Source organism: Branchiostoma belcheri, unplaced genomic scaffold (assembly GCF_001625305.1).
Source record: "Branchiostoma belcheri isolate BF01 breed outbred unplaced genomic scaffold, Haploidv18h27 scaffold19, whole genome shotgun sequence".
Taxonomy (NCBI): domain Eukaryota; kingdom Metazoa; phylum Chordata; class Leptocardii; order Amphioxiformes; family Branchiostomatidae; genus Branchiostoma; species Branchiostoma belcheri.
Genome location: NW_017803379.1, coordinates 1,916,082 through 1,941,185, shown reverse-complemented (window position 1 = coordinate 1,941,185; position 25,104 = coordinate 1,916,082). Strand labels below are relative to the sequence as shown.

Sequence of the window (25,104 nt, the reverse complement as noted above, 5' to 3'; positions counted from 1 at the left end):
GGCGCTATGGGACCCAAACTCATGTCACTTCTTCCCTACCCCAAGAGCTATCTACCAACCAAAATTCGTGACCCTAGCATGTCCAGAACATGAGATATCAAAACCGGAAGTTCAGCTGCAGTACCTAGGAAAGCCGCCAGGGGGCCCAAAATCTAATAATTTCTAGGTCTCATGAAGTCCTACCCACCTACCAAGTTTCATTCCAATCCATCCACTGCTTCTCGAGTTATCTTGCTAAACCACACACACACAAACACACCCACACACACACACACAGACAAACGCTACTGAAAACATAACCTTCTTGGCGAAGGTAATAAAGATTTGGTTACATTATTATAATGCAAGGTAAATAAACTTGTACATAAACTACATTAAATGGAATTAAGCTTGTATTACTGCATACACTGGTATTTCGAATTCTGCTTCATCCAAAATAGCCCTCAACAGAACTTTAAAATAAGTCTGATTTCAGATGTTAATTTTTCATGTATATGCCATGTCTGCCACTTATCGTCAGCAAGAGAGAAATCATAGAAATGTTAGATTGAATTGGGAATGAAAAATGGAATCTATTACCTGTTGTACAAAAAGGTGTTAGGAGAGCTGAAATGAGAAGATGGCTATCGGGAAACAAAGATTGATACGAGGTACAACAACTTTTGACAGCAGATTGTTCATTTTTAGATTACAGATGTTATCATATTCCAACTCGGAGATGTTTCAAGGAAGGTTCTGACTACATGATGACACCTTAACTTTTCTACTCAGACCATGTAATAGACTAAAGTGCTGGAGATTTTCATCTGAAATGGATGAAGGACCTGAGTGTGGCTGATTCAATTTCCCAACACAGTCTTTGCTGGTCTGAGCTAGCTTTTAGATGTGATTGTGATGTCAGTTCATGCTCATTCTGTCATACAGTTCCAATTCTGCACTCTATTCACTATTCTCATAGACTTCATAGGCAAGGTTTTGTTTTTCTTTTAAGATAATGAAGAGGGACATATTGTAACAGCAGGCTAAATGGCATTTGGAACACCTGTAGATTTCAGATTACGGATCACAAATTCTTCAACTTTTATTGAGCACAAACTTTAAATAGATTGTGTGTATAAGCCAGTAGTAGCCTAGTGCTATAAGTATAATAGTATTATGACACCACGACTAGGAACAACATCTACATTTTCTCCACACAGGTATCCATATGTATGTGACTACGTTTTTCTACACGTCACGTACGCCATGAAATATCACAGACCTCCTGCTGAGGTGTCCTTGACACATGTATGTCAGGGAGTGGTTTTTTTTCACGTGATTGAAGGATGCTGAAGAAAGGCACGTCATAGTGATACGATACCTCATTTTTCTTCAAACGGTACAGTTTGTACGTACAGTATGAAGTTGCAAGCAGTGTTGTGAAAAAATGCATCTCTTGCAACACACTTTTTCGCAGCTGTAACGTTATACCGTACCCCATGCCTGTAGGAAGCAAGGTGGTTTGAGTTGAAGACTGCTGAAGTGGATCACGTCAGCATGAGGTATTAGCTAGTGTCTGCCAGGTGAGTCAGGGTGAGTCACCCTGTCAGGACGTGATTAATGGGTTATGGATGAATTATTAACAACCTGTCAGTCAGCGGAGTGCGGGAGTGATGGTGTGAGTGAAAACCACAGCTGACCCTGCACCCAGACAGGTGAAAGTAATCGAGGTGGTTTTGGTGCTGAGATATGTCTTCTTCTCTTTCCATTCTACACCAGGGCAGGGATAGTAGGTCAGAACAATTTATCATTAATGGCTTTCTGATAGGTCGAAGAAAAGATGGGTTGTGAATTATGATGATTGTTGTAGTTTTGAAGTAGCTATAGATATACTGTATAACTTTATACATGAACATGTACCACTGTGAATCTAGGATTACATTGTGCATCATAGTATAATACAGCAAGGTTAACCTGGACCTTGTAGCTGCTTTTATTCATTTTGAACATAAGAATGCCGTCAAAGTTATGATAATTACTGCTCTAAAGGCTACTAGGATCAAACCTTCTACTTTAGTTACATTAAGTTTGATACAAATTGATGCATACACTACTCTTGCCCTTGACCAATGGTATCAGTGCTGACATGTGAGTATGACTCTAGGGGCTCCTACTATTTATCATGTCAGAGATACCAACCCTGAAGAGCAACTCATTTAAATGCATCTGTAGTCCTTTCATTGCTATGATCCTTTGAGGTATCCATATTGAGTTGTTTGAAAGACGTTCCATTTCTTTGGATTCTGTATGTAAGTGAATTCGAAGATAATATTCAGGCACCTGTACTGAAATTTCAGGTGGGGAATTGAGGTAACTCAAAATTGCCACAGATATATGTACATGTATGCTGCTCAATCGACATGGATTAATGTGTCAAATGGTCAAAGGAAAACACACTCTACTACCAAAACTAAACATAAACCTTTGGGCAGGACTGTGCATGTTACCATAACAGTGATGTTTCCTGAGTTTGCTCTGACCATGTCTCCTCTTCTGTAACAATAACCTAAGTGGCAGGACTGTATGGCTCATTAGCATAGTGAAGACAGTTATTTGATATGATCAGGGTGATTGTTATGGTCTGTCTGTGATGATGTAGTTTTCAGGAATGTAGGTGGGTGGACGCACCAAGTCATCTGCATATACATGTACATGTAACATTATATTGTCTACATTGTATCAATGGAGATTATCTGCAAGGCTCTTTTACATGTATCTAATAGGTAACCTCCCTGAGTTTATTCAGAATTTCAGATTCTGATTGAAATTTTAACAGTAACAGTTGCAACTGGTAGCTGGTTCAATGCATGACTTATGCTGTGCTTATTGCTGGTAATCATGCCAGTGTTCTGACAATATAATATTTCTGACCAATATGTGAAAATGGAATAATCTTGTAGTACCGATATGATAGGAAAAGGAATAATTTGTAGTGGCAAATGTTGTAAGCTATTGGTGGAACAAGCGTACATTGTGCATGTAATATGTTCTCCCAGTCTAATGGTCACTTGTTTATATAGCAATGACCCTAGATTGATTCTGAAGGGACCCCACTTTCCCTCCATTTGAAATTAATCCGCCTGGACTATAAATAATGCAGAGAAAATTCATCCTTCCACAGGATGTATGTTGTTTACAATTAAAACACCAGTCTTTCAACCCTTCCCAATATCCCTGCCATGCTGAACACTTCCTTATGTGTCTTTCCTTTCATCTGGGTCTCCTCATGTAGTCGTGATGGACAGGTCTCCCTGTATTATTGTTTGGGGTGATGCTGCGAGGCTTCAGGGGCACGCGCTACTTTTGTACACCTTGAAGTACTCTTTAAGCTTAGCACGGATGCGATTCACAAACCTTAAACCCCGACATTGTAGGAGCCTTTGTCCGCTGATGTATACCAGGCTGTTTTGGCAGCAGACAGGTGTGTCGTTGATGGGTTGGGGTCAGGGGTCATTTTGCTTAACTTACTGGCCTCCCTCCCAGGCCAGGTGCTATAAAAACAGTGCTACTTTGTCATCAGGACTCCCCACCTGCTCTGCAAACAATAAAGCAAGTCCGTTGGACATTCCCCTGCCATTTGCGTCCTTTCTCTTGGATGTTTTGGGCATCAACACACCAACATGTGATGACATATTGCCGCTAAAAGCCTGTCAATGGCCACATAGTCTTTTCCTCTGTTTTGTCCTGCACCTGACATGAAGATAAAGTTTCCCTTTCTCCAGCCATATCTTTGTTAATAGCGGTGCTGAGCTATTAGAGAACAAGGCATCCAGTACTTAACTGTGCACAGTGAGCATGGCTGGTAGGATGTATTTCACAATGGAACGCTGGTTGCTGTTATGATTTTGGCTAAATGTCAAGTGCCAGGACAAGTGAGAACAAAAGAAAGGGAACACCTGGATATATGACACAGTTAATAACTTACCATTGAGAGGAACAGGCATAAAAGCCTGCTCTTGCATGGGAGGTGCTCAAAAAGCAGGTTCAGTTTCTCAAGTATAATTTGCAATTCTCAAGTTGTGCTTTGATTCTGTAGACTCATTTTGCAAGATGTCATCATCCCGATTTGAGAGGTAAGCATTTAAGCATTCCCGGAGACTGAAACTTGTGTTTTAGGTTGCTGGTTCCAAATGCCAGCTTATATACCTCTTTCACCATTTACTGCCAACTGAAACTTTGATGTATACCAGTATTTTTCCTCCCTCCATTTCCATTACTTTGGTACGTCCTTGGGTTGGCTGCCCAGCCGTCTACAAGGCAAGTCAGAATGTATGGTGTAATTTCCATGTTTTATCCCCTGCTGAAATATCGGGCAATCTGAGGCAAATTTGCAGCTGCCAGAAGACATATTATCCACTTCCTGTTTACGCAGTTCTCCGTTGCATCATAAGCTATGTGATTGTACCTTTTCTTTGCCTAACCCCCGCCGTTACTTCACACTTAATGATCCCAGCACTATCCCAGCACTATATCCTTTCAGCATTATTAAAGACATTACCCAGGCATGGCAGGACTAGGGGCTGATTCCTCGCTTTCAAATGGAAGCCTTTTTTCTGAAGGTATAATGCTGGTTATTTCTAGCAAAGGGCACAGAAGTCAACCTTTGGTAACACCAGTGACCTGGTGTGAACTCTTTCAGTGGAATATTGTTTGTCTGTCAAAATGTTGAACTTTGAAAACCAACTGATACTTGCCAAGACTAATTTTGAAAGTTTTGTCATAATGAGCCTTCACAATGTCTTTCTACCTAATTAATCTTATATTATTAATGACAATTCAGGCAATACAGATGCACCTGTCAGCCCTTTATGCTGGTATGACAGTATACAAATCTATGTTTTCTCTGCCATCTTAAGTTATCTTGTAATATATTTTAAGAAGTATCACTTCATGGTTCAATTGTTGAAGTTGCCAATTCTAGCTGACACATAGCTAAATCCCTATGGTGTGATGCTGGCTGTGATAGCAAACGCCGAGCTAACTTTACTGTCAGAATGGGAGTGAAGTCAGTTAATGTAGAGCTTACTTTACTATCAGAATGGGATGAATAAGCCACTCTATAAGTTGAGGTCATATGACTAAAGTGGTGTTATTTACAGTGGGATGATAATTGTGTACTGCCAGAGGTGCAGTCAAGGTGCTCTCACCATAGAGAAGTCAGTTGTGGATGCTCTGTACCACTGTGATAGGAGACCACATAAGCCATTGTATAAATGCCCTTAACCATCAAATAGCCAGATGGCTCTCAATATACATGTATAAAGGAAAGAGCCTAATCTGTAAGCAGTTAAAACAAAAAGGAACAGTAACATTACAATCTTGACTACATGATTGAAACATAATCCCTCAATTTTGAAAGATATAGATGTAACGTCATTTCAGCACCAAGGACAGTGCTGTTATGTTATAGATACAGATCTTCTAGTAAAGATAAATTTAATGTAACCCAACTCATGCTGATTGTGAATTTTATCCCCTTTACAACTGAAGATTATATTGTGTTGCCAGATGGCTAGGGTATTGTCATGTATGTTAAGCTTTGGAGTCAAACAAATTAGCCATATCCCATTAATGTAGCTGACATTAGTGTACCCACAATCAACACAGAAACCCTTTCAACCAGCTCTTCCATGCTCTACCTCCATTGTGCTCACTACTGGGTAACATGGAATAATTATGCAAATCAAGTATCTGCTGCATAGCTTTGTAGGCAGGTAACATTTGTCAATGAATTTCATATTTTGCATAATTGACATGTTCTAAAAGGCAGCTGTTTTAGTATTATATACACATCTATTTCTAAGAATCATAATTATTAAGGTTACTTCTTGGGTCAGAAGTCAGCATGTAACAGTTGAGAATTTAGTCTCCTGGTAGAATATCATGCAACATAGCATATAGTACATAGTACATATTTTGACCTGTGCATGAAATGTGGGCTGACATTTTACAACATGCATCGCAGCCCAGACAAGTGACAGATAGTAGCTTTTTCTTGCAAATCACAACCGTGATACTAGCACATGTGCACACCTAGCACATCCCTTAAGTGAGATAAAAGTAAGATTTAATATGTGGAAGATGCAGCCCAGATTGTTGGGGGAGGGGGGGGGCGATGGTTACGCGATGGCAAACATGGATGGCTGACGAGCGGCATATGCTATTTCCTCTGCAGCATCCATCATGTCAGACACAGTTCCCACTTTAATTTTCTCATAAAACTGATGCAGCAGGCATGACATCCCTGCTAAATCACCCCTAATTAAGTCGGTAAATCAGCCAACAGTAAAAAGGCCTCGCCTCTAATGGGGATGTCTTGAAAGATGCACGATTGCAAGGTATGAACCCAAGGCAATTAGAGAGAAGTAAAGGCCTTCATTCTCCATCTCAATTTGTTTCCTTGTGCATTTAGAGCTGTTTTGAAATGTCACTAAGATTGGGACTATAATTGCCTCTCTGTAGAGTTGCATGATGTATTCACTTCTTAGGAAAGTGCCATTAAATCACATTCAGGTAACCCTTGGGATAGCTGCTTTTAATTAAGTTTTATTGCCCTAGAATAAACAGATATATTCAGGATCTCTTAGAAGTCATTTATAATTTAACGAGTCAAGTTTTTACATCTTCAAGTAAAAACGGTCATCAATCTCCAAACAGTGTTGTTTGCATGTCATTATTTGCATAACATGCGTTATTATATTTTAAGCCAGTTCCATACTTATTTCCTGTAACTTCACGACAATTGTATTTGTCTCATGCGTAAAAGCAAGGGCATTTCTAATATTTCTAAACAGTTGTGCTAAATCACAGTTAGAATATGACTGAGAAAAGTTGACATATATTGTAACAGGACAATGTTATCATAGCATAAAAACTACATGTAGACTGAAACATCATGGCTGCTACATGTACCTTCTGATGTTTTGTCTGGAAGTTGACCCATTGGTCATGCAATTTTAATCAGCACGAGACGTCAGGTATGAAGTCAGAGAACTATTTGCTAATCAATAGCCATCTTGTCTTGCAGCGGTGACATCATCTCTGTTAAGTTCACTGTACGCAGATGTAATCACTCCCGTCTGTGTGGGTGGAGCTCTCTGGTTCACTCAAAGTCATCTATTAAATAGGACACTGCTACAGTAGTAGAGGATGTCTTGCTCTGAATTATTCTCAATTTACTGTCAAACTTCTAGGTCTCAGATATAATAGTAGTGTTCAGCAGCTGACTTTGTCGTACAGTCATGTTTGTCACATTGAAGTTAGTGAAATGAAACTGAGTTGCAAATGTCCTAACATGTGGATGTGTGTTTCAGGTACTTCATCAACACAGGGTTCGGTTCCACCATGGAGAACAGCCCTGAAAACGAGTGCTTCCGCTCGATAAACCACGCCGAGAAGACCTTCAAAAAGATGGAGACCTTCATGTACCAGAAGAAACTGTGCGACGTCACTCTGATCGCCGGGTCCAGAAGAATACAGGCGCACAGAATCGTGCTGAGTGTCGTGTCGGACTATTTCGCCGCCATGTTCACGAACGACGTCCGGGAGGCAAACATGGAGGAGATCAAAATGAAGGACGTGGACCCTGATGCATTGTGGGCATTGGTGCAGTATGCATACACAGGTAAGGACACATCCCCCATCATGCTTCATTACACCAAGACAGTGTATTCTGGGACATGTTTGATGGCTCAAAGTCTTGCTTTTTAAAATAGATGTGTTTACCTGTTCAATGTAAATGTTATCAGCTCAATGCATACTTTTTCTACAAGCAAATATCTATTTTGAAGAAAAATGACTCCCATGCATTTTCAAATTGAGAAATACCAGCAAACAGCTTGATTGTACGCTGAATTCCAATGAGCCAACTTTCCTCCGTTGATTTGTTTTTTTTGATAGGACAGACTTTTAGTAATCCCATAGTGGTCATCTGAAATGGTGGGAACAGGGCCAGGGCAGAACATGCCGTGACCTTGCCCCCAGTAGTCAGAGGTCAAACAACAATCTTTCCCTGAAGCGCTTGTTGGAATAGCAAAGAAGAACTCAGGCTGCATGTTGCATTCTGTGTCTATGACCTGTGTGGTCCCTGAGATAGAGTGCATGTAATTAACCTCCGTAATTGCAGTGTGGGAAAAGGCTGTGTCTGCCCTGGAGGTCTCTGCACAGTAAAGGGAAAAGGCTCTTAAGGAGGAACGTTCTGAAATTCTTCCAAGACGTCGGCCTTAAAATGGATCCATACCACAACTGTGTGGTAATTATAGATAGGGGAGGTTCGTCTTGCCCCGAGGGGGGCCCATAAGCTGTAAAGGAAAAGATGAAAAGGTGTGTGGATAACACTGACCCTCTGATAACGTACTTACGCCACTGGACAATACTGAAGAAACAGCCACAAAACTGCCTAAATGGGTTCGATCCTGGCCAATTAACCTTGGTAATGATGGTGGGGAACAACCTGTAATGGTTCCCATGGTCTGTAATTGTAATGAAGAAAGGCTGAGCTTGTTACAAGTTCAGAGGAAGAGAGAATAGAGAGATAAATCCCCAATGGTTTGAACTTGAGGTTGTTTTTCATAATCATATCTGCCAGAATGGCACAATGGGCACTTTGTAGATAAAAGTTCTGTATCCTAAATCCTGAACTGGGTTGTCCATGCTCCCTTCTCTTTAAAAATTTCTTACTCCATAATTATCCAGCTCCTTAGTTTCTTCTGACTGATAGCTCATGCAATTCTGCTTTCTTCTGTTTTCATTACTAAACTACTCCTGGACCAGTTATTCAAAGTGAACTGTAAAAACATTAATTTTGCAAATGTCTGTATCCAGATTGCTTTCGTCTATAATTCTTGGTTCTTGTTTGGAACAGTTCCAGAAGCTTTGAGTGGTGGATAGCGATGGTAGAGTTATGAGACACTTATTATGCCACAGGGATGTACTGATAAAGATCAAAGCAAACCTGAAGGTCAGCGGAGAACAACAAATCAGCAGAATGGTGGAAAGTGCCATTATAGGTCAGGCTTTTATTTGGAGACATCAGAGAGCCTGACGTTCTGCCTGTCAGCATCACCAAGGTCATCTCTAAAAGTGTCCTTGTCTTGATTGATGCAAAGAGCTTGTCATTACCTTAACATCAAAGAACATGTGTAACAAGCTGTATTGAACCGTTGTCTACATGCCAGACTGCAGTTTTACACTGTCCTTAGCATGCAAAATGTAGTACTGTGGTGCATTCTTGTATCAGGTGTGGGTGGCTGTAAAAAGTGTAGATCTCACTCACTCACTCACTCACTCACTCACTCACTCACTCACTCACTCACTCACTCACTCACTCACTCACTCACTCACTCACTCACTCACTCACTCACACACTCACTCACTCACTCACTCACTCACTCACTCACTCACTCACTCACTCACTCACTCACTCACTCACTCACTCACTCAACAAAATAGTAGTTGCTAGTGTAATACAAGGCAATACATGTTCTGGTGGCATATTTCAAGAACCGGAAAATTTATTCAAACAACACGAAATGGCCCAAGCCAATGTTGACATAGCGGCTCCTGTTGCTTGAACCTTAATACAGGTCAGGCAGTTCCAGGCTTGAAAGCTCAGCTATTTTTGACCTGACCATTCTTCCCGAAGGTCATATGTGGTGTGAGGGCAATACTAATGGCTTTAATCTGCCTTCAATCTTCCTTTCTATTGCAAGAGGCCCATACTACAAGTCACCCTGAGCACAATAAGTGCCCCTAATGACTGTACTGGGTATCAAAGTGTTATTAGTGTGAAAGCAGTGTTTGGATCTGTGGCATTTAAGTTTGCTTCGAAAAGGAGGATCTGCCTGCAGGGAGTTTGTTAAGAGGTGATTTAAGACTCAAAATAGGCATAATCCATCATGGTCTTACTCAGGTGGCAGAAGATCAGAGAGATGGTGCCTTTGGTCAAACAAATTAAAGGACAAACTTATGCTAGAAATCCCCTCGGACAGATGAGTTGTCCAAGTCTATTAGGAAGTTGCAAAACTTTAAAGTGATATAATGATACTGGGAGGGCTATCCCCGGCTTCCTGGCTTTTAGGGATCAGTACTGCTAGAAGGACTTGATGCATGCAAAAGCAAATTCTAAAGCAAAAAGCTTTGAAGCAAAATTTTGTCTGTAGAAATTTAGCCAGTATGTTAAATCAAACGTATTTGTGAGTTGGCTGGTCCTGCCATGTATCCATTTACTAACAGAAGATTGTGCACAATGTAACCTTGAAGCTCTGGACCACACAAGAATTAGATCTTCATGCATATCTACTCCATCAGGAAGCAGTGACTATAGTGTATGACATTTCTCCATCTACAAGGCTGTATTTGATTTTATCAGGAGGAAACGGAAGCTTGTACTTAATTCAAGGATATCATATTCATGAGACAGGATCTGTTCTGTAGCCAACATGAAAACTTTGGGAAATCATAAGGATTGTCCAGGATTCATCTCAAGGTCTGTTTTGTCTCAAGGTCTGTACAGAGAAGGATCGATGCCTGAGAAATATTCAGAGCGTTGATGTTAGAAGCGTCACATGCTCCTCATGAATGTTAGGTTTTGTTGCCAAGGACCTTGAAGGTCTGACCTAAATGCTTGTGGAGGTCAGGCCAAAAACAAAGTACTTTGTTCTCGTTTAGAAGGGTTGGTCCAAATGTTTCCCAAATCCCCCGCAACCAGACATTGGAAGGAAACGAGGTTGTATGGTTCATGTAAACATAAGTAGGTTGAAAGGCATGGGAGCGGAAAACAAGCATAGAGCAATTTGTTTGAATATCAAAAGTACTCTACACGAAGTAGGGGCTTTGTTCGTTTTTCAAAATTGTCATTGAGCAATTCAAAGGTACATTTAGGGTCCTACTTCTTGATGCAGCACCATTACATGTGCATCACATGAGTCAATCAGTAGGCATATGGTTAAAGCCAATGCTGATTCCAAGGCTTTGGTGTAAGCTGGAAAGCAGGGAGTCTATACGTCCTGAATACCAAGTGAAGACTCAGAGCGTATCCCGGAAGCATCCATGCATCACTTGTCCTCCACTGATTTTAATCAAACATGCTGTGTGCCGGCTCACTCATGCTCTGCCTATTCAATTTCCAATTTCCCCAAGTTCGACCTTGTTTTCTTGGGGTGCTCGGAGAGGGTCGGAAATCTTCCTGATCCCCTGGATTCCAAACTGAATCTCAAATTTATTTGTGCAGTGTTGCAACAACAGGGATTTACCTAAAGATATCGGGGATGATTTGGTTCATTGCCCAAGTTCAGTTGGTGTATATATCAGCACAGTGGCAGCAGTAACCCATGCAGTATAATGTCTTATATTCATATGAAAATAGATGGATAAGACATAAGGAAATTGTTTGCTTGATGAACATGTACATTCATTTTGCGTACAACAAAGATGTTCCATACTGTATTTTCTGAAAGCTTTAAATTGTTTAGTACATGATGCTACCTCAAATTTCAATTTCAATCTGCAAATAAAGAATAAAGTAAAGTAAAGTATTATGGATAAAGTCATAGATGTTGCAATTGATATATCTTATTTTTTCCATATTATGCTGTGACATCATTGATAGGCGCACGTTTTGAAAAGATAACCCTTAGTTGTTTGCTGATGTATTATACTGAATTCTCCAATGTAAAAATACAACTCTCTTAACAGATCCTGACCTAAACTTTCAGCTCTGTTAACTCTATGGTACTGGGATTCAAAGACCCCAGGAGAAAACTTGACATTTTGAAAAGTCTGTTTGTTCCAAGTTCTGAATTATCTTCCCAGCCCAGGCAGACAGGTATTTTTCTTACCGCGCCTTTGGAATGACCTTGGATCAACCTCTATCATTTGAACTCTCTCCCGAGTATCAAGTATGGAAAATTTGTTTGGCTGATGACATTTTGGACTCACCCTAAGTTTACCTTGCAGGAAAATACCGGTATTGAACCAAGTAATGTGTTCTCCTAGGGTAAAGCGTGTTGTTATATTCGTGGCTGTTACAGTAAAATGCAAAAGGACTTAATTTATTATAAATGTATTGTGCCATGAATTTGATGCCACTTGACATTTCATGAGGACACGGTATTGGTGAATGATAGGAATCTCTCAAACATAAAATCACATACTATAGACACATGTATCTACTTTTGACTAAATTTACTCTTGTTACACTCTTTGAATTCTTTTCTTGATACAAAACCCACGATACTCAGTATGATTCCCAACAGTCCCGCCAAGTTGCAGCGTGACCTTCTCTTCCTGAACTCCCAGGTTTCACAGCACCTAAGGTAATTTGCCTCATCTGAAAGTCAGTCGCAATTGCACAGGGGTGCAAATTGCAGGAGCTGCCTGCAGGTACCGTTATTGAGCTGCAGGATTGGAAATACTGACCAAGTACCCCATCGAGAGTACAGGTGTCCTCTTTACTGGATGCCTTAAAGAAAAGGCCAAGATTCCTGGCTCCAATACCCACATTTACACATAATAAACTTGTCAGAGACCAACATGCATAATGTTAGCTAAGCTCCGCAAAATGTCCCAAACTACCAATTTGACATTACAAACTGTGATTTATCCAAGAAGCACATTTTATGTCCACCATTTCATGAATATTTCAAGATAGTCTGGTGGCAGTTTTATCTGTGTTTTATGTTGGTTACATGCTGCAGGGCAGAAGATGCTATCTTTTACCTGCACTAGAGGGTACTGACTGTCAGTTTTATTGTGTAACTGGTTATTCCAGTTTTACTGCCTAGCCACATAGTTCATCCATTGACCTAGATTTAGCAAGATACATTTTCCTGTGTTGCTGGAAGGTGTCAATAGTTCAAGGATCTTTTACCGTACATTTTTTTTTTCTCAGTGAGTATGAAAGGTAAAGCATTCTGGATGAGATGTCCAAGGATAATGTTATGTACAAGTATCATACTAAATCATCAAATATCAAGGTAATGTGAAGTTTTTTATTCATCAAACAAGAATTCCATGGAAGTCTGAAGAAGGACATGGCATGTATTATCATACATTTCTTCAAAGTAAAGTGCTTCAGCCAACATTTTGCTAAGAATTCCAGGTAACTCTCAACAAGACACATCTTCTACCAGGCAATGTTTCCTTCAGGCATGCTGGACTAATTAGTTGTTCATTACAAATATCGTCCTAGCAGAAGCAATGCCCTCACCACTGATGGAGCCAATTTGGTGAGAGGCTGCCGGATAAATCAGGGTCTCCTCTTGGCTCTTCATTAGTCCTGGTGCCCCCCTGATGATGCGTGTTATTAGGGGCTGGGCCTGGACTCATCTCGCCTCAGCACAATCTCTGCCCGGGTACCGCGGGGAAATCACGGCAGATACAAGTTCATGTGCACACATGACAGCACAGTGCTGTACATGTTGATCATGCAGTAGGATGCACTTGTACATTGTGGTATGACCAAAGGACATTTTTAGTAATATGATCCAAACTCTGATACTACATAGAAAATCAGTGATTTTTCAATTAGTCTTCTATTAAAGTTTACCCTGACAAAAGGTTTTCATTAGAGATCAATGACAGTAGCTCAGGATTCTATATCTTTATAATATATAGCATATTGTGGCATGCAGGTATTATACATGTAATGAGGAAACTATGTTAATCTTATGTTTAATTCTGTCGTTTGTGTCCCTTTGATAAGAATTCACTATAACTGTCACTTCTTTGCAAAAAACATTCATAGACTATCTTCTAATAAATCCCCAAAGCAATACTTTTGCTGAACACATCTAAATCACAGAAGGTCCCTGTAGTGGAATTAAGCAGAAGGAAGGATGTTTACGTTGTTACAACACGGCCACCAACATCGATCTCGAGTGTAGCCAAACGTAAGCGTTTCTGGTTGACATAAGACATGTCTGCCTGGCTGGTCAGCAATAATGCCTCGTGTGGGCAAAACACGGCCTGATTTGTGTCATCAGCAGACCAGAACTGGAAGTATTTGCTCAGTTGAATGGCACTCTGTTTGGGAACTGTTGTTATCAGGTGTAATGACTGTTAGTGATAGGAGTAAGTTGATGTCAGCTATATAAGGTCAGAGTAGTCCCACATTGAAGTAAATCCATTCTGGTTTACATTGTAGAAATGTATTACTCAAGGGAGAAAAGTCTCCACAGTAAGACATAGAGGATGTCTTTTGTGCAGGTAACTGTTTTGCTAGAGCAATACGATCACTCTCTCCTAGACAACTGTTCAAAGCCCGTATAGATGTGTTTGAGAGGCTACTGTATATAATATGTCTGCAACCTACCCAGGTTTTTGTGATAGAATTATGTAGAGGCAAAACATTCTGTCCATTAGCAGATGGCATGTGACTGTTTTTATTATCTCAACCTGGAACATCAGTTTTTGTTGTAACCTGCTTACATGGCCTGGTTATCACAAAGTAGGCTGTTGACTATAACATCCTCATATGGGACTACTGGACAGCTGTCGTAAGTACATGTTTACATCCGGCCGACTTGTAAGAGAAACAACTTCTAAGCCTTTTCTTTGGATTGTTTACGTAGGCAAATAGCTGTAAAGGAAACATGTATACCACACACATCTAAGCCAGTTTTCAAGTAGCGCAGTCAGGGTATTTGATAGAGTGACTGTGTGTTTTCCGTCAAACTCAACATTTTGAGGAGACATTCTGTTTTAAATGTCACAGCTTTGGAAGTTGCTTTTTGCAAAATAAGAGCCCTTGTTGCAGTTTACTCATCTAGACATTTTTGCACTGTTATGGCCCACCTGGTGGCATACCTCCCAGGAAAGGTTACAAGTACAAAGGGCACACGTGCACAGGTGAGACCTCCCACAGGTGAGGTCACACACACCTGGTCCTCCCAGGGCAGACCTGGGCTCATGTTTCCCTGTACTTGTTTTGTCTTGTGCTGGAAGAGTGCTAACAGGTGTGCATGGTATTTATGCTTTAACTAAACATCAAAACACCAAAACATACTTTTAAAAACTGTATGATTGTCCAAAATTCTTCCAGTTTAAGTTAAAAGATTTGATAGAAATGCTAAGGCATTAAACTATACCTTAGCAATTTGTTTATGCAGTGCACACTGTTATCTGTAATATCTAAGAAAATAGTTAGAATTCATAATGATAAAGATCAACCTAGAATTTAGTAAAAAGGTGGCTTGCCTTTGAAAGTGCTGTTTGACGTTTATTAGAAAACAGCTTACAACCTTTGCAAAACTCACTATTAGTAAGTTAAAAAGTAACGATGATGATGATGATGGACTAGAAATTATAGTGTCTGTTGACAAAGTCCCAAATTTAAATTTTGTTAACTTTGCTCAGATACTTCATTGTTGGTTTAGTCTGTGAAGGTGAACATGACAAAAGTGTCATACTCAAGTCACTTGAGCATGTTTCTCCTTTCTGGTAGTGTTGCCTTCTTTGTTTATGGAGGCTAGCCCCCCAATAGGGCAAAGGGATTGTATTATGATAACCGTATTGGCTATGCTACCTTTCCGTTTGTCTTCCTTTAGTCTTAACTGATACTATTATGATTGTATCTTGGGATCCAGAAAATAGGATTAGTGTCAGTTGCAATAAAGAAAATACCCATCATTTGAAGACACTGAACCAGAAACTTGAGAGTTGCTTTAATATTTATCAAAGACATCTGATTTATTTATTACAGTAATGCCCAAATATTGACTTTAAAAAAATCACCACACTGGCCTACTTGTTAGTAGGTTGCAATTTTGTCCAGTTGACACATTCAGCAATGCTGCCCCTTATCATCATGTAGCAGCTGCTTGTAGCAGTATTGGCTTTCTGGAAAATCGAATCACTGATGAGGCTATAGGATGAGGATGAACGCTTGATCTGTAGAAATGGCGACAATCTTTGACTTGACAAAGTTCCTGCCAAACGATCAAAAGCAGATTGCGATGTGAGTTGAATCAGTGGCACTGGTCCGTGCTACAACCAACTCATACATGTACATGTCTGATTAAGAACATTTTTCCTTGCCAAGGGAATGACTTGTCCAGATTGGTTGCTGTGCCTTTGGGTGCTAGTAGTACATTGCACTTAAGATGCATGTGACATGGGTGTATGTAAGCAATGGATTTAGGAGTGCAAACAGGATTCACAGTGCATATGTGCAATCTAATAAAACGTAGGAAAATACTTCTTTCGGCATGAAGAAAGGGGTTGAACTCTCAAATCCCCCTGGCCTCTAGATCCAGTCATTTTCTAGAGCTTTTCACAGCTCAACACAGGAGAGGATTTGTGTACATGGATGTCATCAGAGATGATGAACAACCAAGAGAGAGACATTTTATGAAAGATGGTTAACCTTTTCTACTTCCAAGCCCTATATTTATATCCAAAAGTAAACCCTACCTTAGGATGATGCAATTCTGATTCACCAAGCAACCTGCAAATCATGACCTGTACTGAGAATTAAACCATGGAAATCCCAACAAATTATACTAAAGCTATAATTCTAAGAAATCTTAACAAATGTGTTGTCTGGTACAATCAGCTTTGGAAGCTGCTTATAGCATAAATTATATCTTATCAGATGGTAGCATCAGCATATCATAATCAGTGAAAAATGAGAAAATCTATTTTTTCACGGATCCCTGCAGGTATTATGACTAAATTCTGATGATTTAAGCAGCTCTACATCATTCCCCGGGCACGCAGATTGAAGACGACAATTAATCCTATGATCAATTCTCAGCGTGCCAGTCATATCATACGTAGGAGGGTGGCAGACATGAAATCACAATTGATACAAAAGGGCTCATCACTGCATGAAGTGTTTTGTTTCTGTTTTTAGTGTCGCTAAATCTCTGTCTTCATGACGACTCTTCCTGAAAGGTTTTGAGAAGGATTTATAGGTTGTTGCAGGTATTATGTATTGGAAATAGAAAAGGTGCCTGCTTCCTGTAGATAAGGATTTTAGTTTTTCAGTGATGCTTTTGGGAAACGTAAGTGTAGTGTTCCCACGTTTGACACTGGCAGAATGTACGTAAACAGGTGTACATAATGTGTTTTTGTCTTTACCTAATGCACGGAAGAACTTGACATTCTAAAAGTTGTTTACACATACGTATGTGCATTTGGGCATGCATCACAATTATGATGATAAGTAATAAGACATTGAGACCAATTATAAAACATACATGGAAGGCATATTAACCAACCCAGGAGGAGAATATAACTTTCTGACTAGCAGGAAACAACTTAACAAGCCAGACTGGCACCCAGGGCCATTACTGGTTATGACAGTTTTGTTACACCACTGTGAATGGCTTTGGAATGGAAAATGGGATGTTGTGCCCATCAAACCAGATGGTGGCAGTGCTCAGTCTAATAGTTTTACACACTACGCTCTCCTCTTTTACTGCGGCACCAGTAAAAAGGACTCGACATGCACTGGTTAGACTGCTGATGGCGTCGGTGTAAAATACAGCCCCTCTAGGTACATTTGTTTCTGGGACAGACCACTGATGGAACTACAAGGATTTTCCATTTCAATGTAGGGTACAGTCTGGAGATGTATAACAATTTAGACTATAACATCAGTAGTACATACTAAAATGCTGATGTACCTAAGTTGCATAATTTTGCAAACCAGTAAAGCCCATTGATCGAGAGATCAGTTTCAAGAGAATGGAAAGACGTTTGTGTACTACATAGAGGGCAAAACATTTTATATACATACATCTGCATATATTCCAGAAACCTGCCCCTTCCACTCCAACATGTACATGTACACATCTATTTCCGCAGTGTCACCAATGTTAGAGTTTGAAAGTTATTTTACAGACTGTCCCCATCTCACATCTGAGTTAGAGTTGTGTAAATCCATGGCATATGTCTCTGTCAGGTGCTTTAATTACAGTCCTATCAAGAGGTCTGCGGGTCGGGTGTAATTTGGGCTACCGGGGATGGTTCGGCTCCACCATTACCGCTACAGTCAAATGTCAGACTGTTCCTGAGGAACTTGGACAGATTGCAGCTTTGCATTGCACAATGGGATGAACATGGGCTGTCTGAAAATGCCTTAGTTTGTGTTTCCTCTACAGAAATGTACTGCAATATGCTATGCATCTTTCAAAGTTTGATAAGTGTTATTTTAGCAAGGGAAAATATAGATAATAACACCCATGAAATGATAAAATTTCTGCTGCATGTAAAAAAAAGTGGATTGGCACTTTATAGATGCATGTAGGGGTACAGGGGGCTCTCTAGCAGCTGAAATATCTCTGAAATTTTTGTGGAAATGTTAGAAAAGATCAGCTATCATTAAACCTTACCCAATCCCACTTAGGCTCTCTTTTTGGCACATAACAGTAAAGAGGAACTTAGTAACCTGCTACATCCATGACTGGAACTCACAATTATCTTTATTTGGCCCCAGCCTAATTCCATATAGCCATGCTGGTTGCAATTGGCAATGATTAGGCTAAACTTTGTCGTTGATTGTCAATCAGGACCCACGTTGCTATCCCAGGATGAAATTACATGCCCTCTGGTTGTAGCAGCTCTGTAACTCAATACACATGACTGTTAAGATTTTGTGACAGCCAGCCAAGGGCATTTTTGCTATCCCAAAGCTGCTTTGAACCCTACTTTCCCAGGAGCGTTTTACAAGGGAGAAGTACTTTAAGGTCATCTGATGTTTACAAGAATGAGCCATGGCTGTCGCCATAGCTTTAAGGCCGTGCATGTAAACCAGTCTGCTCCAGTCAGACTTATCGTACTGTGGCGGCGTCATTAAGTCGGTTGCGGTCAGAAGTATTGTTGCTCTTGCCCCCATACCTCATAGATAATGCCGGTCCCTCCTGATATATGGTCTGTGTGGGGAGTCTGGGTAGTGTCGTCCTTGTCTAGGTTTATTGGAGTCTCTGTCCTTATTAATCATTTAGAAGTACATGTACATGTAAAGCTAGATGTCAGCACAGATGCCACAGTCCTGATTCTGGTCAGTAGAAGGCTCAAGGACAATAGCAACTCCATGATATATTTTTCGGACAACATTTCTGGATGAATGTACAGTATGCAACTGCGTGGGTGCATGGACATTATACATTATAGTGCATGGAGGTGCCACAAACTCCAATAGGAAAATATGGATTTTTTTCAATCAATTGAGTTAATTTGGATTTGGAGTCTGTTTCTAACATTTGTCAATGTCATGTACGATGTATTAGAAGTTAGTGTCAATGAATTAAGAAAATGTCAGAAGTTCATGCAGGTCAATACCTGTATATGATAACTATGTTTGGACGTGCAGTCATTTTCAAAATTTCATTCTGGCTTGTTGGGTGTGTGGCAGTAATAACATGTTTCACAAATCCAGAAGTTATTCCTTGGCACTATTCCACATAACAACATGTCACCCCCAACATGTAGTCTACTTAGAACCACTCGGAAATTGGACTACAACCAACTGAACTTCTGCCCACTACAAAGCAACCGATGTTCAAAACATACAGCCAACCCTTTGATAGCTCACTGCACAGCTTCATCACCAGGGCATTATTGCTTGTCTGTGGAGAATTTCTCGTCTCCTGGCAATTTTTTCTGAAGGTCGTTCAATAAATAGAGACTGTGGAGTGCCAGATAAAAGCATGAAGCCTGTCCCGTCCTTACTGGGTGCATTTGTTGGAAGAGAGTGTAGCCAGATGGAAGGCTTATCGCCATGACAGGACCATGTATTTTCAGGGAACGAGGCAAGATTCCCCAGGCTAGTCAATGAGCAGTGACCATACTCACCTTTATCAGTTTTCTCCTCCATTACTCTAGCTGGGTTTACTATTGAACAGAACGATTCCAGTAGTCCAATATTACTTCATAACTATGTATTGGTCTATACCCTGTACATGTGTCTGCATCTGTAATGTGTTTATCAACTGGTATAATCACCTTTAAATGTAAAATACCAGCTTCACAGGCACCAATAACTGTGCATACATTTGTGTAATACACTTTGGTAATTCAATATTTATCTTTCCTTTATCAGAATGCAAAAAAAATAGTAGCTTGAATGTATCTGTTAACCATGCCACAGATATCTGTAAGCTATGAATAATCTTTCTCTCCTATCCTTTAACAAACCAGTTTATATTGTTGGAACACAAGAATGGTTCCGCTGGACAATTTTTAACACCAATAATGGGACGTGTATGCTCTGTCCTTGGTACTGATTTGATCACCCAGTAAGTTCGAACACTAACAATTCTTCTCTGCCTCTGATCAATACAACATAGATTGAAAGATCTGCATCTCTCTAACCCGAGTCACCTGCTATTTTTCTCCCTTTCCTGGTGCCGTTATGAGTAGATAACTTATCTGACAGTTTGAGGTTATGTTCTGGAGGCGAGTAAGCAGGTCTGTGTGGGACTAACGAGTCATGCAGGATTGAAGAATTTATCACTTGTCCAAACTTTTCAGTATAAGTGATGACGTAGATGGCAGCTTAATGCCCATGGAGAAAGAACACCAGGGTACATTTAGAAAAAGGTTTTGCAGCAGCTTGAAACAAGGAAAAGGTATTATCATGTATTAGAGTCTGAGGTATGCTTATGCTAGGCCTTATGTATTTGCATTCCTGCCTAACATTTACATTTAGTATCTTTAGTATCACGAGGATCGCTTTTTGGGGGTTATGCTAATGCTTTATGTCTCCCATTTAGGATTTTGAGTTTTACATATTATTTGAACCAACCTACATGCACTAGTCTTCTTACATTGTCATGACATGTCAAGAAGCTTCTTGTTTTAGTAGTTTCTGATTCTGTAAGCACAATATAAATCTCTCGCCACTCCTGACAGGTTGTAAAAAAGTGAAAAGTTCTCTATGACTTCCCAAATGGGACCATTACTTAAGCTGATCAAATTATGGTATTCATCAGTGTAATGGAGTTTTCCTGTTCCAGTGATCGATGCATTCAGGATTCAGTCCCCTTGATGTTCTGTAACCACTAATGGCATTAGCTTTGATCACTGTTGACAGTTCAGGAGGCTGCCCTAAATATAGTGTTGGAGTTTCGATAAAATCCACAATTACTTCCATCTGTTGACCTTCAAGGTGCACAGATGCTAGTCTGAAGCAATTACAGACTGGTTAGTTCAGGAGGTTTGAAAAAATATGTATGTTAACTTTGCAGAAGGAGAACACATTTTTTTGCTCTGTTTCTTCTTCTTCCCCTTCTTCTCCAAACAAATAAGGTCAATGACCTGTATCAAACCTTTGTTGACACCATGTGGTGTTGAGTTACATAGTGTAGCAAGTAGCTACTAGCAGGACAGAGTTGGACTAGTGTCACCATATACGTGAGTCTGTTTGACTAAGAATGGATAATGTTCAAACAAATACAGTGTGGTCCCAAAGGTAGACAGTCACACTTGATAAAGATGACATCTTGAAAATGTGACGTCCACCTATATCATCACTCCTTTACTCCATGCAGTAGATTTTGTTGAATGAAGAACTAAGTAAATTTCTGCAGCCTGCCGCCTGACCTCTGTGGTCCCAAATCTCTGACCCTGTAGCCTTTGGATCTTCTCGCTTCACCTACCCGGACAGGAAGATGAAGAAGACTGGAAATCAGCCTCATAATTCAGTGGAAAGGTCCAGGGTCAAGGCCGCCCATGATTGGCACGGTGTGATGAAGGAAAGCCATGGGACCCCGGTAACACTCATTAATGCAGTAGTCTCTGACCTCCCCTACCTTAGACTGTGACCTCTAGTTGAATCTATTAATGGCGATAGTCTTTGGATGCTCAATTGTGACACACGGGAAATGATGGAGTAGAATGAAGGGAAGAAATGCCAGCGAGAATTGATGTAATGTGGTTGGAGGGGAGCCTTGGGGGCCATGATAGAATCAAGATGAAGGTAAGGATCTGATCAAAGACCATTAAGAGTTCATAGGTTACAACCTTCCGTGCCCCCATCGGTGATCCCTAGACTTAAAGATGTTAGTTGTAGGTGAGTTGTGATCTGGTTCCTACTGGGTAAAGCTGCAGTGTACGCATCTGGATGTAAGTGTGAAGGTGTGCAAGATTAGAGTGGGGCAAAAGTTTCCGTCCCGGTATTGCAGCCATACCTGGAGAACAGCTGATAAGTGTGTGTGTCTAAAGGTTAGCAGCTGCACGTCCAGGATATCAGTATGATTCATCCTGTACTTCTCCCCACAGTTTCTATCCGTGGTGCTGAAATGACATCACAGACGTAACAGTAACTTTCCATGGTGCTGAAAGCATGGTTGTGGTTATCACTTAAATCCTCCAGTTGAAATCAGTACCAGTTCATGCATAAATAATCTTTATAATACCTTTACCACATTCCACTGAAGCAGGGATATACTAAAATGATTGTAGAGAAGTTAGCAAATATAGCATCTGTTAAAATGATATACTGTCACCAAGCGGTTGCAGGTTTTCCCTATTGTAAAGTATTGGTCCCTGGATTTGGGGTGCATCCCTGGAGAGAGTAGTTAACCTCAATGAAGAACAGTGAGCCACTTGTTATTAATGAAACAATCAAGATGAAAGAACGCTAATGGGCAGCCAGCTAAGTTTGTATCGATGTCCACTTAGGTTTATTGCACTATCAGTACAATTTTTTTTTCTTATGTCAGCAAAATGTCACATGTTACATTGTACAGCTAGAACAGATAAGCAGTAGACAATAGTATCAAATAAAGAAAATGACAATGGCTGTCTTCTTCAAGAGCAAATCATCATCATTTTTCTAATGAAGAAGCCAGTTTGATCCAAGAGAGAACAGCAGTCCCAAAAGTTTTTTCCAAGGTCATTTTTTGAAATGTGAAAGTGACTTTTTGTATGTGTTTCAAATTGTAGTAAAATGACCTAGCGCAATTTTTGCACCAATGCATCACATTCTCATAAAAACTTATGTAGTTGTAGTATGTAGTTATGTAGTATGGCAGTGCTAAGATTGATACTGCTTAAGTTATCAACAGGTTCCATTAACCTCGTTCTTGGACCACACTATGGCCCGTGTAGCCAGTAGAGCTGTGGTTTTAGGGGTCAACTATAGCCCATTTACCGGCCAACCTATACCACTTTGAAGTAAGATCATTAAGTCTTCTTGTTCCCTCTGAAACACTGCCAAAAACAAGCCCGTAAGGTTGCAGTAGGGCATCTTATAGAAAGGCTTTATGGTCCTGTAGATGTTAAAGATTTGGGTCGAGAGCCATTATCGGATATCGGCAGTTCAGATCTTGATCCCACAGATTGCAATGTTGTAGCCAGGGAAAGCCTATACGTTAACCCAGGGGTTGCAGACTCAAATTGCAATGTTTTATTCATTCCTGTAAGGAACGGTTAGTATTCTGGAGATCACGTTTCAGGAACAGGTATAGTTAGCGCAGCTGGCGTCATGGTGTTTTTCATCATTTAAGGTTGTATGAAACAATATGACGGTTACCCTGCTTTTACATGTGATTAAAACAATAAATTATACTGTACACTTTGGTCAGGTAGGGGAGAATCAGATTCAATGGTAGGGGGGTTAGACATTCTGTGTTCCAGTTGTAAGGTGTTTGCATAATAAAGCTATCCACGAAAGTTGCCCTGAAAGTTCTAGTCAGTTTAGTCTCTTGGAAGTTGAATTTCCCCACTGAGAATGCAGGTACTGACAGTCTCAAATCTCCCTCTTTGTCTGCTGTTACAGCCATGACATCTCTTAAAGAAAACAAGTGCCCACAGGGTGAAGGTCAGGTCATTGCCACCTATTTCCTGTTCGACACTGGTGTGCATTATAGGAGGTTGGGATTGGCAGGGAAAGCCCTTCAGAACCATTTGGCTGTGGCAATGGCTTCTCGAAAGACTTCCTCTGTATACTCCGTGCTGTGAAGTTACGCCTGGCCCATTTACGTTGCCAGTTCTGATGAAACTGCAAATCCGTCCAGAACTGAGCAGGACCATTAAGACTCAAATCCCAGCCTACGGCTAAAGGGCAGTCCATTCGTGTCATCTCTCCAGTGTGGAGGAAACGTTTTAAAGCTTCCTCCTTTTGAATGATTCTCTTTGATAAAGATGTTTCCAGACCACTCTATGGAGTTTGATGATAAGCCTCGGATCCCCCTGTACGTGTAGCTTCTAGACAAGGAACGAAAGTTTTGAAAGTACGTGCGTGTAGTTTGATAATTTTCTCAAGCATAACTCCTTGTTGTCAGCAGTAAGAGCAAACTCAGTGTGTAATAAAAGCCATTACTGACAAGCAGTGTTGAAGTAAGAAGCTTTTATCATCTTCATAAACCTATCTCTACAGTACTGGTGCTTTTAGACAGTTTTATGGGACTTCTTTACTGTTCTATGGAAAGTCTTGTGCTCATCAAAATGGTCATCTGCTATCTTGTAGTAATCTTCTAACTCTAAAATGCATTTACCTTTAACTTATTATTCAGGTACATGCATGTATCCAAAGAACATTTAAACAGAACCCTATACATACTCTGAACTCATTTTCATTGCTTTAGTCATTAAATAGAATGACTGTGTGGGCGTTGTAAATGCTACGCTACCCCTGGTACATCCAGATCCACTGTAGTGAATTGTTGGTGAAATCTTCAGTGACATGTCTCCAAAAGTTGGAAGTGAATGGACTGTAAGAAAGTTCCCTTCCCCTGGCTAGGAGATTAGTGTCTGAGGCAGGCCTTAATATATCATTAGCTCATTTCCATGTCAGACCAAAGTCAGGCTTAACGCAGATTTAGGACCGGAGGGCCAAACTGTCTCTTTATAGACAGGAGACGGCCATTAGGATGAACCTCTAAATGCCTGAAGCTATTGACTTTCAATAAAGAGTCTTTTATTGCTGATACCACAAAGTCACAACCCTATTTTGGGTATTCAGTAAGGGACTGTACGATATTTACCGGGGGGGGAGGGCTGGTGCAAAATGGTCCGGTAAAAAATTTTTTCCATGGCCCTCCCCCCGGCTCAAAATTTTTTTCCATGGCCCTCCCCCCGGCTCAAAATTTTTTTCAATGGCCCTCCCCCCACCCCAAA

General features: G+C 40.4%; 1 protein-coding gene across 8 annotated transcripts in view; it reads left to right on the top strand.

The window, feature by feature from the left end:
- The window catches only part of LOC109467938 (kelch-like protein 5), a 124,366-nt gene that overhangs the window by 77,467 nt on the left and 21,795 nt on the right, over positions 1–25,104 (top strand). For 7 of the 8 annotated variants that reach the window (XM_019766107.1, XM_019766104.1, XM_019766103.1 and 4 more), the window contains one exon: positions 7,353–7,663. In XM_019766107.1, coding sequence (XP_019621666.1) covers positions 7,384–7,663 — 280 coding nt within the window. In that variant the 5' untranslated portion in view covers positions 7,353–7,383. Of the gene's footprint in view, positions 1–4,018; positions 4,113–7,352; positions 7,664–25,104 lie in introns of those variants that run through there. The other variant, XM_019766106.1, reaches the window with a different exon arrangement.